Genomic DNA, 16,099 nt, shown 5'->3' on the forward strand with positions numbered 1-16,099 from the left:
CTAGGCACAGGAAGTTTGCCGCTGCGACACGCAAAAGGCAAAAGGCCATGGTAAGGGGTAGCAAGGCAGCTGCTGAACTATAATTACAAATAAATTGTGCTTCTTTGTTCTTCGGCTCATCATCGATAGTCGCGACGGTTGTCGCGTACTCTCGGGGTCCCACCGAACTCTGATGGGTTATGATCATGTAGGTGAGGCTGCCCGGTCTGCCAATGGCCGCGTGAGTGCGTATGCACTGCTGCTGCTGGACGATCATTCGAGCAAATTATTCCTTTCCTATAGTACCGCCGATTGGCGGTTGTTGGTTAGCAGTGGCCGGCAATGTGTATGGTTCTTATTTGTTGCCGTTGTTTTTTTTTGTTTCATACCATACTTTTTTCGCATGAGATTCGTGTTTTGTGCTCCCGTGCTCATCTTACATAAATGACCAACTGTGCCTGCAATACCCCCGGTGCACCTCTGCTATTAAGTATGGGCGCTTTTTAATATATTTAAATTCATCCGTTGACTTATTTATAGACAGCGTATTGAGGTACCATCTGCACCTTCCTTTCTTTGTGCTGCCCCTGCTGCCCTCTCGTCGTAAAAAAGATGAAATTTTTTTGATGCTTACTTACCCACCTTTTAAATAGGCACTCAACCAGGATGACGACCGATCGTCACGATACATTGTTGCGCAATGGCTGGTGTCGACGGTGGACAGACCAGGACACTGTACATTGAACGAGCAGCTTCCACCGTACGATCGTGGGGAGCAGTGCAACTGAACTCTTTTAGCAAGCGTATTAGTGTGGCAAATTTACGGACACCTTGAACACAGTACTGGAAACATTTTTTTTTTCTTCTTTGCCAACAAATGCCATGTCAATGGTGTATTTGAAGTTTAATGTAATAGCTTCATGGAATTTGTCATAAGCCAGTAGCGTTGTTAACAATAACTGAGCTTATGTCATTACGAATTATACAAAGCAACTAAGAATGCAGCTTTAAGTTTTTTTAGGGGTACGAAAGGCTTTTTGCTACCGGAAAATTGTTTCAGAGCTTTTCCTGTTTTCACAAGTGTGAGTTCGTTGACAAATTTATTTGTTTTGGTACCGATATCACTGTTTATGCTCAATTTTGAGAAATTACTTGTAAAATTGTAATTTAATTTTGTTTTCGACATCGACTCTGATATCCCTAATTTTGAAAAGATCAGATTTTTGCAAAAGCACTGTTGGAAGAAATACAAAATTTAAAATTATTTTTACTGCAGTGATATGGACGCTAAATAACTGGTTCTTAACTAGTACAATGTTAACGGTTGTGTAAATTTATAATTAATTTTTTTTTATTTCAAATAAGAACGGCCAGGCCGTATAATTAAATTGATATCTATTTTGAAATAATTAATCGTCTTTCGAAATGAAAGGAATTTTACATCTTGCGTTTTATTCATGATTTTGTATGATTTTTTAATTTTGAACAGGGGTGATAGATAATTCATTTTTTTTATCTCATTAATTTGTTTCAACTGTTTATCTCATAATTTGTTTGATTTTGTTTCAATTGTAATCTGCGATTATTTCCTTGTTTTGCAATGTAATTTAATTTAGAAATTTTATAATGTTGTTATTAAAGTGAGATATTAACCTATTTTTTCACATTGTAAATTTAGAAACATTCATGATGTTTGTTCATGATATTTTTTCTTTTTTTTTTTTTTAGTAAGCAAAGGATATTTTTTCCTGTTTCGATTCTTTTCATTCGCAATAACAATTTGCCTCAGACATTTATTGCATTCAATTGTTGTCAGGAGTTTGTAAAATTGTTTTGCTAAAGTTTTTTTTATTTAAACTTTAATGATTTGTATGTAATTTAAATGATGAATAAGGAATAATAATGATAATAAATATTGGACCCAAAATGAAAAAATATTAAAAAATGTTTCAATAGTAATATTATTAAAGTAATATAATACTATTGTTAAACCGAGTATGCCCGGGATAAGGTAAAATACAAGGAGGAAATGCCTTGTGAAAAATGTACTTCTTCAGCTTCAGAGGCTGACAATACGGCCGAAGCCGTAATAATTAATTATAAATAAATAAATAAATAATACTATTGTTAGAGTATTAGACAATAAAAAATAAACCTCTTTTTCTGACAGTATAACATCAAATTAAAACACAGAAAAGACCTTTCCTTTTTGTTGTTTTCTTTTAATAAATTGTCGTTACATTTGTATTGAAATTTTAACAAGAGTTGATTGCTGTGTCGGTTCATTAACTGCGAGGCACAGGATACGAAAATGCTTCGAATTGTTGTGACGAATGGTAACAACAACAACACAACAACAGCAAAAAACGTCCGCCATAGTATGCTGTTTGCACTCAACACTTCATCCGCGAAGGGACTTGGGCCGAAATGGTTGAATTTATTTGATTGCTTTTATGTTACCCGTTGTCACATTATTCATACGATGATTAGAGTGTCGCCAAATGTTTGATTTAGCATCAACGGCACACAATAAAATAAGCTTTCCGCAACAACAACAAAAAAACCCCAAACGAGAAGGTGAAGGGAAGCGTTGGTACGATGATGTCTTTAGCTCGGGTATTTCGTGCGCCCGTACTCAAAATCCAAAAGGGTATTAACAAAAAAAAAAAACCCGTACAACCCACCGAAAACTGACGCGATGCACAGTTTTCCACATATGGGAGTGAGAGAAATGGACTGCAACAACGCGTGCGCGGTGCAAAGAGGAAGTGAACAGGAAGGAGGGTGTACGGGGAAGGCAGGGAACCTGTGCGGCCTCAATACGGAATCACGCCTGGGACACTCACATAATCACATCACGCGGCAGCTAAAACAGAAGAAAAATTCAACAACCGAACATGAAAAAAAAACCAAAAAAAAAAAAAAAGATAAAACATACAGAGAACTACGGTTAACAGAACGCAACGAAAAGGAGAATGTCCGGTCAAAAATGACGAAATTGACCAAAAACGTAATCGCGAAACATAAAAAGTATACACACGCAGCCGGTGGAAGTCGCGCGCTCGCGCAAAAACGGAAAAAAAAACGAAAGAACGCGTCCGGTACGACATTCAACGACAACGAACGACAGCGACCAGTCAAAGCGAAACCTTTTGATCGAAGGCAATCTCTGGCCAAGCGAACTACGGCCAGCGAACCGGGGGGGTGGGAAACAAGTCAAAGAGCATCACAAAAGTGCTCCGGAGACCGATCGGGCAGCGCGATCGAGAGACAGGTCGGCAGGGTTTGTGATTGGCAGGGTTGGGGGGGGGTAGGGAAGGTGGTACTGGAGGGTGGGGTCCGGTAGTGTGCGGAGGGATGAAGAAAAGTCGAAAATAAATGGTCATCCGAAAATCGCTCACTCAACTCGCTCGCTCGCAGCAAATAACCACCGTATTCGCTGCCGGTGTCGCTGCCTAAGTTTTCGTACGCGTTTCGGTGAGTTTTGCAGCTTCTGCAAAACCGAAGGAACGCCAACACGGGGCGGGACGGGTGGATCAAGACCTTCAAGACCCCCCCCCCCACCCTCCTCCCCCCGACCCACATCACACGCCATGTTCCGCCCCCCTCCTCCCTCCCATCCCTTCTTCCCGAGTGCCATGGTACCGTGCCGGGAATGTCGCGCACTTATGCTACCGATGGTGGCCATGTCCCGCGTGGCGATGGATGTATGTTTCCGAATCGGAAGAGTGACACGGAAAATGGGTTGGTCGGGTGATAGGGAGGGGGAGTGGGAGGGAGGGGACCAGAGATGAAAAATGGGAACAGGGGACGGTGGAAATTTCGCGTAGAAAGAAAACAAACAATCCCACGAGAATCGGGGGGGGGGCCCGTAAAACGATGAAAAATATGCACTGCTACGATCGCGTTCACGAACTCCAAAAAGGGACGGGGCATACTTTGTCGCAAATCAAAAACGAGCGTTTACAGGTTCCTTGAACTTGTGCCAGATTTCGACCTCGTTTTTTTTTCTCGCTTTACTTTTCGGCTGTTAGCTGCCATCGCTGCATCGCTCTGCCATATATGCACTGCGTGTGTGTGAGTGTGTGTGTGTGTATATGCACACTGACCGGGGTGATATGTTAAGGACCGAGACCGAGCTTCACTTCTCATGTCGCCGCATTTCGCATCGCGCTGCACACATTCCTCACGTCCTCCAGATTACGCTTTACCCCTTAGTGTGCCGTTCCATCCCGACCGCGGAAACTTTCTGCGAAACTTTATCTCTTCGCCGGCCAACATCTATCGCCGAAAACTTTGGTTGAGAAACAATGCACCAAAAAAAAAAAGAAAAAAGAAAAAACAAAAGTAGCTCCACAGTGGAAGGCAAACGAACGCGAAATGCGCGTACGAACGAATGGAAAAGCGGGGACAAGACAGGCGAGCGTCCGACCGATCGAACAAAAGCCCTTTTTTGCCCTGCCGCAGCCGCAAACGGACGATAACCGCGATATTAAACATATTTTTATACATTATTTAAAAAAAAACCCCCGGTGCGGATCTACTCTATATAAATTATTGTTATCAAAAAAAATACAATATATCCACACACACACATGTGATCTCTCACACACACACACGATGGACCGAGCGAGACGAAGGTGTGACGGGGCGCACATCCTCGTGGGTAGACAACGGGACAACTTCCACCGGTCATAACGTGAAGGGACGAATCAAAAATGATATTACGAAGAGTGGCAAAAAAACGGCCCTCTGACATGCATGCCTATACAGTCGCACCGTATATGCACGTACACACAAGTGCGCATCATGCAATCATCTTGCATCCGAAACCCTTGCTCTCCCGCTGCAGAGGGGAGGTTGGGGGGGGGTTGAAGAAAAATCTGTCCCCGGGGCTCGCCTTTAAATCGTCCCATGTCGCGTCAACTTACGGAAAAGTAGCTGCCACCATTTGCTGACGGTTGTCGCGGAAAGATGCGCATTGTCCTTTCCCACCACTGTTTTACCACCCCGTCTGTGTCTGTGTGTATTTGTGTGTGCGCACACAGGCTCCACAGGGTCGTCGGCATCACAATTTTGGTAACCGTTTTTCGTCGATCATGCACCATCACGCTCCATAATGTGCCGTGTCGTTCCGTGTGATTGGACTCCCGGTGGTATCGGGTTGGAGGGGGTTGGGGGAGTTGGGTAGGGGTCTCCCTTTTTTGGGAGACCCTGGTGCTCCTGGTGCCGATGGTGGCGTCGTTATCGGGTTTTCTTGAAGCCGTTGGCATTTGTGTGCTTTCGGTACCACAGGTTTATTGCATTTGCCGGAAGTATGGTGTGAGTGTGCTCCATACGGAAAGCAAGGAATATGCGAGAATGTATCAAGAAACACACACACACACACTTTGGCAGGGATGGGAAAACGGTGAAGAAGTGAAACTGGCTGATGAGTAGACAAAAGAACCCGAAGGAGGTGGGAGGGAAGGGGGCAAGGATGTTGGAAAAGGATAACGATGTGGAGAGGGTTCGATATCACATCGATCTTGCTGCGATCGAACCGATCTGACGAAACCATGTCCAAAAACGTGTGTCTACTTGTTTGGATATGATAAACGCAGTGTATCGTATACACATTCAACTGGGGCGTTGTACACAAAAAAGGCTGGACGACAATGCGTTTTTTTGGGGAACGTCCGCTCGTGCAAAACGGACACGCAGCCTGATGCGTACAAATGTTGAAGACGAACTACGCATAAGCTATTGCATTTTTGGTTGCTTTTTTTCTTCCTTCGGCTGCCCAAAAATATTGTGATGTATTCAAAACAATAACGATTGTAATAAACAAGAGTTAAACATGGGCGCTGGTAATTGATTTAAAGCCCAAACGGACAATCCGGTGGCCACATGTGTGCCGCTCGGTACGGTAGTCGAGTGCGACATAAACAATGTAAATTGGATCGGAATCCAATAAAATCGCATCCCGGTCGCATCACATTATGAAGATGAATCCTGTGTGTTGCGGATGCGGTGAATGGGAATGTTGTATGTAAATGTTGTTGGAGATTTCTTTTCACCTCTTTGCTACAAAGCTTATTCGTTTGTTAAAGTGGATTAAGAAAGCATCGAAATTTTTTTTAATTTTTTGTTCTTTTTTAATGTGTGAATGCGTACTCGTAAAACTCGTAAAAAATGCAATATAAGTTATATAAAAAAATATGTTTTAAGCTTCTACACTAAATCTCCTTTGCTTCGCAAATAAAGCTGTAAAGTACACATTAGACATCCACATTGCTGTGATGAAGATTTGTTGGCCAAGCTTCGAATAATAATCACAGCATCCGGTCTCGTGTACCGAACCGATGCGTGCAATTAAGCTGTAGCCATTCGGGCAGAGTGCACTGTATAAGCTTGGCAAAGAAAGGCAGTGCACTACAAAACCATTAGTCCAATTGGAGCACCCAGCTTTCAGCTCTATTGACTATCGGGATACCTGGTGCGCCGGATGGGGCTGGATTGTTCAAACGAGATGAAACTACCTGCTATTAATCTGCTTTTCAATTATAAACACATTACATTAATGTGTTTTCCATTGAACGGAAGGAAACCTGTGGGTATGCACACCGTGTCCGGGTGGTACGGTTGTATTGATAACTTTTCCAACACTTGACCCAACGGGACGCTGCTCTGCGGCTTACCCATCGCGGGTGCCCGTGATTGCTTTATTTTTTGCCCCCTCAATTTACAACTTCTCCATAATTCGACGACATGGCGTTGCAGAGATATAAAGAAAGAGGTTTGATGCCGCTTTAATATGCAAATCTTGGCTTTCCCTAACATTGTGCCAAAGTGCTCACTTTCAAAGGTGGTTTTCTTCGTGGTGCACGTTACTATGAGGGAGAAATCGATCCACGTAAAGCAAATTACGCAAAATGCAGCAAATGAAGCTAAAAAAATACAAATTACTGTTTTACAGATCGATCATCACTAAATAAGTACTATCTAGTACCCTAACACTAGTTCACTACTCTTCAGATACTCTTTATTAGAAGTCTGCAGACGGAAGGTGCACATTATAACAATAACTTCGTGAAATTATGTCAATTACACATCTCCATATCGATTCTAAAATATATACCTCAAATCACCAACATGATCTCTCTCTCTCTCTCTCTCTCTCTCTCTCTCTTCTTGGCTTAACGACCTCTAAGTCCATTTCTGGGTTACTAGACTTACTACCGTCGCTTCTTGCCATGCATCTAGTACCTTCAAATATCCAGACTTCCAGGTCTTGATAATTAAAATTCTTAATCATTAAGACATCCAGTTACTTCAACTCTTTAAACCTCAAAATCTTACACATTGAATTGCTTAATGATTAAAATCATACATTTTCAAACGAGGTCTTGATCTATTAAATCTGATTTTTGGTCATCATGGACGTAGTTACTTACTCATCAGGCACTATAACCAATTAAGCTTTGGTCTGATGCTGGAGTCCTTTAACCGTTCCAAGTGGATCGTGATTGCCTGTCAATCGTTCTTTTCTTGGTGTAAAAGTGTACTAGATCATGACTATAATTTTAAACTCAACTTATATTTACCACTGAGCTTAATGGACTTTTATTTATCATGGGACTTTTTACCTTTGGTGAACTTAGTAATTTTCTTTACAACTTTTGATACCGTTCCTGTCGTATGAAACGAGTACCGCAAGTAGGGTCTTTCGGTTGGGGGCTTCAAGCTACTCAGAGTTTTCAGAGTTTTCCTCCAAAACTAAACCTTGGGGTTTGCCTGATTTTGGGATTGATATCATGTCGCAGAGACATAGATTTAAAATATTTCAAATAAAATTATATATTCCAATTTGAATTTATCATCTAAAGATATTGTACTTGTAATATCTACTACAAGTTTTTTAAGGATCAATGCAATTCAAAATTGTACTTACAGTTTGTACCCTCGTTGCCCTTTAGCACTACTTATTTCTTTTGGTTCAAACAAATTTGGTACATTTCAATGTACAAAGCAACACAATTTTAATTCCCTGCATAACAAACTCCATATTTTTGAAGTAGGTAACTGAAAACGCTCAGAAGCTAATTTCCCGCTGCGCTAATTCCACCATACAGAGACGCGTAGCGTATCAACATCACAAACAACATGTCGCATTCGTTCTCATCATCACAAAGCATCAAGTTTTGCAGTGAATCAGCTATCCAAAAAGCGTACAAAAGTCCTTGCAATGCGCATGAGATAGTCGTCACATACAAAGGCGAGGAATAGCGAAAGTATAGATGGAGTCGTAAGAAGATAATCTCAACAATGACACACTCTACATTCCATTCTCTGTCGCATACGGTCCACGGAATCGCGTATCCGCAACCGTAGCGTTCGGAACGACGAATCAACAAGAGACAAAAAGTGTGCAAAGTTCCTACATTTGGTACTGCCACAGGACGCACCGGTTTGCTGCAAGAGCACGGGAATACGGATGAAGTGAAGAAAACCGCAACAACTAGGCGCGGGAATGGGAAAAGAGCCAGTGGCCGAGCGCAGGGGAAACGTAATTTGTTCATTCTGTGCTTGGGACATGAGACAGTGTGCCCAGCATTTCCTACCGCAGCTGGTCGCTACCAGCGTCTGGATGCGATCCAAGGGATGGATCGCCCTCCATCCAAGCGCGAGTCGGCTCACTGGACCTACCGCGGCTGGCAAACCTTTCGTCCATCGGGCACACGCACCGGGGTGAAACACACTCACTGCTTTTTGCTAGTGTGGTTTCAACTGGATTTCAAACCAAGTATCAGATGATACACACCGGATCAGGTGAAACCTGTGGCAGCCTCGGTTCAGCAGGGCCAGCTTCGTGTGCTATAATTTTCCATTTAAAATCATATTTATCAACTTCGACCGCGACTCGGCCCACGGTGACGACCGGGGGCTAGACGATGCGGGCCGGGGAATCTATAGCAACAATTCGTCACAGTTCCATTTGAATCAAATATGGCACAAACATGGCTGCTAAAATATGCGACCGTGTTCTCGTCGTACTACCCCTTACAACAAGTCTCCGGACGACGAGCGCTAACCCATTCGCACCGGACACACTGGTGACTAGCTTGCAGAACCGGTGCCTCTTTTTCAGGTGTGATTATTTGCACCGGGTGCTTGGACTAGTTCGGTTTGGGCTTCGCACTACACCCCAGCGGCGCACTGGGCGGCAGTGACATTCAGCGCTGTCGCTGAAACTGTACCGGTTGCGATTGACTCGCGTCAAACCGTATGACTCGCATTACGCCGCACTACGCAAGCTGCCAACAGTAATTGATGAAGTGAGACCGGAGAATAGAAAGATTGATTTCATTTTAATTCACATACGGCAAGACACTCCCTGTGCCTGTTCTTACCTCCCGGGTTTAATCATACCAACCCGCCAGCGAATGCCATCCGCACGGGGTGGAGGGATACGATAACACCTTTTTGCCCATAAATTGTGACCATATTCGCGATCGCTAGTGAAATACGAGTGCTGCTTATGCTCGGCTAAAAAAAAAAAAAGATGAAATAAAATACAAAACCGGAACCAAGATACGGGGCTAGCCCGTAGTTCGCTTGTGGGGGTTGCACCGAGACTCTGTCTGCGGTTTGTCGTCAGTGGCGTCAAACTGTTGAGGTGTTTTACAGCGCAACAGTGCGAATATCATCAGTTGCCATGACTAATTCATGCAATCTGTTTGTGCCCCTTTTGAACGCACATTGCCATCCCAGCTGGCCCGGCGTTCGCGGACAAAACGCTTCAGGTTCGTTGTACCCGGTTCCTAGTGGAGGACGATCCACGGCCACCTTGCCAACACATCTCGAACGGGTAGATGATTACTCGCAAATTCTTTTTCACACGCAATCCCTTCCCACTACGCGGCCGCATACAAGTAACCCTTTTCGGTCCCAGATGGTTCTCCCATCGTCTAGGTGCACGCGAATCTGGACGATTTGCTCTTGCAGCGAGCTGCCGCCCGTTAGAAATCGGCCGTACAGGTCGGATGGTTGGAATGTCGGTCGGCCCGTGCTTCTTGCCATCATCGGACCTAATGAAGTCTTAATGAGGCGATCCTGATCATATTTTTAATGAGCAAAAAAAGGCATACGAAAAGATCGGCTGCAGAGAGCGAACCGAACCAACAGCTCGTCACAGCCCACTAATGGCAGTGTGTCATGGTGCTGTTACGATCCCTTGCGTATCGTGTCCGACAGGAGCCACCGCTACGGAAGCACCCATGGGCAGGAGAGTAGCGGCATCAGCATTCAACATTAAGTGCAGGAGCCGCACATCAACGCCTTGCGAGTGCTAGAAAACGGAAATCCATAAATAAGGATTAAAACAAACGTGTTCGTCCATAAGGCTTTTGACGCGCGCTACGACGCACCAACCGCTACAGTAGTAAGTCACGATTTTTCTCTGGCGACATCGCTGAAAATCGTTCGACACGATAACCCACCTTTTCGCTCAAGTGCTTACATCGGCAGCGAAAGGATAACGGATGTTTGTTCCTTGCGATCGTCGCCATTGGCGAGCAAAACGCACTAATGCTATAAATGCATACAAAAATTTTAAGCCGTACCTCATACTCCTTTTTATCAAATTACTAATGTACAGGAGAAGGGAACATTGTTGTACTACAGGAACACTAAAAGGTGGAATTCTCAATTCTTGTAGAATAACAGGGGAAAAAATGTTATCAAATATAAGTAGCATTGTACTTTTACTTACGTTATTTAGATTAAACGGATTTTTTTTTATAAAACAGTAATCTTCGGCTTCATCACAACAAAATTTGAAGAATCTTCTTTCATAATATGTTTTGATTGTTGGATTTTTGTTATGCTTGACGAAACCCCATTACGGACCGCAAGCTGTAAAAGTTTAGAAAACTTTCCGCAATCAAGTAGAATTTTTTTTAAATTTTTGTTTAGGGAAAATATTTCAAAATTTTTTTGCTATTTAAATTAAAAAAAAATTACTATTTTTAATTTACATTTTACTTTGTGCACTTTAACACTAGAAATACCGGAACAGTCGTTTTGACGATTTATATCGACATTACTATTTATATTTACATTTGACTTTGTGCACTTTAACACTAGAACTAAAGGAACAGTCATTTTGATTGGAACGCTTCATTTTCATTACAGTTTTTTCATGGTCAATCAATTCTATGGAAGTTGAACCATGAATTTTACATATTTATTCTATATCATGATCTACAATGAACAATAAAATATGCTATAACTCTTCGAAATTGCTTAAAAATTAACAACAAACAAAAAAACGCTTAAAACTCTTGGTAGTTCTAGTGTTAATAACAAACAACAACTTTTCCTTTCATGTTTCCCCTGTTAGAAAAATAACTTTTAGCAAACTGTAAAATAAAGATTTTTTAATTACAGTTTTACTTGTTTGCTTCTTTTTCAGATAAAATGACAGTCCCGATACTTTGCCCAATACATCTAGTGTGAAAGATGAAGATTTGGCTGAACCAGTTATTAGCAACCGTGCCCAGTGATGTGTGACCCGCATAACTATCCCGTGACTCGGTGATATACAATTAACCACGTGTGCAGCGTATATTTGCAGTGCTGTAATATTGGCTTGGCAGAACAACGTTTGGTTTTTTTTTTTTGTGACGCACTGTTGTGAAGTATGTGCAGCATAATAGTATGCCTAGTCTAGCACAGTACCTGCAGCACTGTACTGTTGTCGATAGGCTGCAATCTGACGTCGTTCCCGCACCGTGATGCACAAAGTCAGCACACTGTCGACCGGTACAAGCATGAACCAGCATCAAAGTGACCTAGTGACTTCAGTGACCGTATCGAAAGGAACCGCCACAGCGATCGGGACAAAACCGCACGTTGCCGGTGCACCGAACGGTTCGTCCACGCTTAACAACAACAACCTGAACAGCAAAAACAAAAATCCTTCCACGCAAACGAACGCCACCGATAGTGTAATACATATGACCAACGTCAGTGTGCCGCCGAAGCTGCTAGTCCCGAACGGGAAAAGTCAGGCCCCAGCAGTACCATCGGCGCCGGATGCACGTGCCAAACAGGTGTTGAAAGAGGCTGTCGATGCGGTTGTAAATAGTTTTGCCAAACACACACAAGGATATGGAAGAGGTAAGTCGTACGATACTTTGTAAGATGTTATCCATAAGGGGGGACTTTTTCTTATACTGTTTTTTGCATAAAATGAAAGGACCTTTTTGATACAAAGTAACAACTCAACCATTCTCAACACATCGACAATACTTTTCTACCAAAAACATGTAGAAAGCAAAAAGGAATCGGGTTAATTACGGTCAGTGACTCTTTCACGTTGAGACCACCGCTATATCTGACAAACATTGATGATTCCTTACAATACCCCATCAAAATAATGCATTTGACGTCGATGAAGCGGCAGTAATGCTCTACCGCTGATCATTACTCATTATGACAGTGATATTTGGGGCATTGCATTCGGCAATCGATTGTTGTCAAAGTTCAGCATCTTCAGCCTTTATCTAAAAAATACGGAAGAAGAATAAAAAATGCAATACCTTGGTCCAAAACCCATCAACCATCGGTCGGACCGGTACTCTTCCACTCAGGTGCAAAAAAGAATGGCCAAAAAAATCCATTATCCAGCTACAAATGATTACTTTTCATAAATTTTTGGAAACTCATCGTTAGCTACTGCGAAGCAATTCGGTCATTCGAAAATTAAAAGAAAAAAAAACCCCCTCTGGAAATTGAATGTGCTTTCATTGGCAAAAAGGGTGTGCAGCACTTGCATCACCGGTGCACTTTTCACGAAAACAAGCGGTTCCGAGCAAAAAAGCAATATTTCAGATGCTATTCATTCACGGCCACCACAAGGGCCACCGACTGTAGGATGTACCGTTTCGTTACAATACCCGGTGCATCAGCGTTCACACGACATGCTGCAAGGTGCAACACGCCAACAAAAAAAAACAGCATTCTTAAATAAATCTTTTCAAATAGCACAATACATCATCGTCGATCCACTCCCGAATGCGTTCCAGCGCGGTCGGCTAATTTGTGACCAAAAGACGACAGGATGCAAACCGAAAGGGTAATGCACTTTCAGATAACAGTTTTACAAAGAGAAAAGTTTCTTCCACATACATTGGGCATGAGTATGACGAAAATGTATACCGATGATCGTGTGATCGTACAGGGAGGAAAGGCTCGCGCAGGCACTTACAGGGGCATCTACATACAGTTTGTTCAACATGATACAGTCACTTTGACAATGAGAACCGTGTCACTCCCTCAGTTGCTAGAATGAAGGTTCTTCAAAGAAAAGTAGAATTGCACCAACCATAACCACAAATCCACCAACATGTCTGATATTCTGACTCGTCCTTAATCGACGTCGAACCACACTGGGAAGGCATACATTGTCGCGGGGTGAAAATTACTTTTTCGTCAGAAAATAATCGAAATAGCTACAACCGTTCGTCGTCAGGATATAGTTGCATTTGAGCAATTTGGGTTGATGGTGGTTTCTTTTTTTTTTTTACTTCCCATCCGAGCTGGGACCAGCATATTGTTTTCCTCTACCTCTTGCACTCCTGTGCGTTCTTACACCATATCGATTGGGCGCTGCTTTCGGGTTAACAGCGATGTTAATCGGCACCCAGGCGAAGCCAAAATGCAAACGGAATCGGTACAAAGAAATCTGCGAGTCATTATTTTGGAAAGCTTAGTCATCAATCATTATTTCGAACAATTTCAGTCTTAAAAACCTTTCTGACGCCCGTACCGGGCCACTCCTGACCAAACACGGGGTTCCTTCCTATCTATTTATCTTGTTTTCACCCGCCGTGTTTTTTTTACCGAAATGAGTTGAATTGTTTCGAATGCAGTTTTGCGGTGCATCAGTACAATGATCACATCATATGTTATGGCACGCATTAGCATCACGATCGTAACGTTACGTACATTGGACGGCTTGGAAAGGCAAAGGGAAAAAAGACAAACAGGTTGCCAAATTGGTGCCAAACACATCAAACCGATCTACAGCGGACACAGCAACGGACGGTACGAACAAGTGCCCCGATTACTACGTCCTCCCCGGTAATTAATTTAGATTGCCCCGGAAAAATAAAGTATCCAAGAACGACTAGCCACGAAAGGTAACCGTCCAGCGTAATGGAATGTCAAGAGTCGATTTTTTATTCTAGAATCATTCACCCCGTACAATTTTCTCATCAGCACAGCACCGTTTCCGCCGTTGCGCGATGCGTTATCCTTTTCGTTAAAAGGATGTCTAACGATAAGTTTCGTCAAAAGTGAACGACTACCGACAGTTCGGGAACACCTCGGCCAGTGTCGTGGATCGATCTGTATGTTTGAATTTATGCGGAATCGGTAAATGAGCTTTCAGATCTAATGAGGTACGGCCAAGTACCGGAGGCATTCTTTTATTTATGTTTGCTTTACGGCGAACGGTTGCCGGGAGTGGACAGCCAGAAATAAATGTACGGCCATTTGTAAGCTTTCAAAATACTGACAAATGCACGATGCTTATCAGAAGCGGGGCTGTGTGCTTAATTACTTTCTGTTTACATTTTTTCCTCTAGCTTTCATTGGCTTAATTGAAAATTTTGACTTATGCGATGGAAGGATACAATCAAATCGCTTTTGTTTTGGATGAATTTGGACTGGAAGAAAGTAAGTTTGAAAAGTTTAGTTCAGTTTACCGTATTTTTTAATGAGTAAATAAGTATGTTGTGCTTTACAATTCCAAGCTTTAGCTTTTGATTTAAATCATAAAAAATACCTTTATAATAATTAAAAGCGGTCTATTGCCTATTCGGACCACAATCCTAAAGTATATGAGAGTATATATAAAAAGCTTTAGCAATACCCTTTTGTATACTGACCATATGAATAATCTCACTTTGTTCCAATATTTGTGATTCGTCTATTTTCGACTTAATTTTAATTTACTTTGATTTTCATTCAATATTACCATATGCAAGGATGTAAAAAAGAGAAAACAAAGTATGAAAAAAACCTTTGGATATGAAGTCTGTACAACTTAAAGATCAAATGTGTATCGCAGCTGTATATATTAGTGTTACTCCTTTACTTCGTTATTACATACAGTGCGTAACATAACTATACGAACAATGAAAAAGTAATTTTAAGTTAAAAAGTTAACAGTCATAGATAGTTAAATTTCATGTTCTAGGAAGTGTTAAGAATGTTTTATGAAATGTATAGAAAGGGCAAGATTTTTTTTATTTGAATGAAAACTTTTACCATCAATACGGCCAGGCCGTTACACCTGAATAAAAAAAATCTTTAACTGTATTTTTTTAGATCACGAGCTTCTTCGCGTAACATTACCATAATAATAATAAGGAAAAATTATTGTTTTCGAGACACATAATCAGTTTAAAGTGTAAAACTAGTGTTAAGATTGTTCGAGCCATTGGACTAAATTTAAAAATAAAAAATATTAAAATGTATTATGATCCCAGGATTATGAAATACTCGCTTAGAATCATTATCTATTCAAATGTTTTTTTATATTTAGCTATGTTAAACACAAGTTTTAGTGTGATTATCCTTTTAAAAAATTTCAATTTTTTATGTCAACTATATAACAAACACAAAATGTACGGAAAAATAACGAAAGTAGGGAAAAAAATCAAATACTCTAATGGTTATAATATTTAAAAACCCATCTGAAATTATGTAAGCAATGTATCCCTGATCCTGTCGATTATCTCATGCACTATCAGGCTGTCCCAGGAATTTCAAATAATTACTTTTTTTTTTTTTATTCATAAAGAACGGCCTGGCCGTATTGCTTCAAATAATTACTTCATATTGTACATTCCAAATTAAATTTTTTTATTCATAAGGCACGGTATGGCCGTATTGCTTTATTCCAAATTATTCGCAAAACAAAATTTACATAACAATGCAATGCACTGTAATTAATGTGTTTTTTTTTAACTAGCAATTAGTGTTACTTATAGTTGTTAATATGGTGAATTTAATTTTTTAATTTATTTTTCGTACATTTCTAGACTTTCAAACAGAACCAAAATCAAGC

The 16,099-nt window shown here is 41.4% G+C and overlaps 1 protein-coding gene across 4 annotated transcripts in view; it reads left to right on the forward strand.

The window, feature by feature from the left end:
• The window catches only part of LOC125760609 (protein limb expression 1 homolog), a 45,587-nt gene that overhangs the window by 6,715 nt on the left and 22,773 nt on the right, over positions 1-16,099 (forward strand). For 3 of the 4 annotated variants that reach the window (XM_049420894.1, XM_049420893.1, XM_049420895.1), the window contains exon 3: positions 11,435-12,141. In XM_049420894.1, coding sequence (XP_049276851.1) covers positions 11,757-12,141 — 385 coding nt within the window. In that variant the 5' untranslated portion in view covers positions 11,435-11,756. Of the gene's footprint in view, positions 1-11,246; positions 12,142-16,099 lie in introns of those variants that run through there. The other variant, XM_049420897.1, reaches the window with a different exon arrangement.

This window comes from Anopheles funestus, chromosome 2RL (genome assembly GCF_943734845.2).
Source record: "Anopheles funestus chromosome 2RL, idAnoFuneDA-416_04, whole genome shotgun sequence".
NCBI lineage: Eukaryota > Metazoa > Arthropoda > Insecta > Diptera > Culicidae > Anopheles > Anopheles funestus.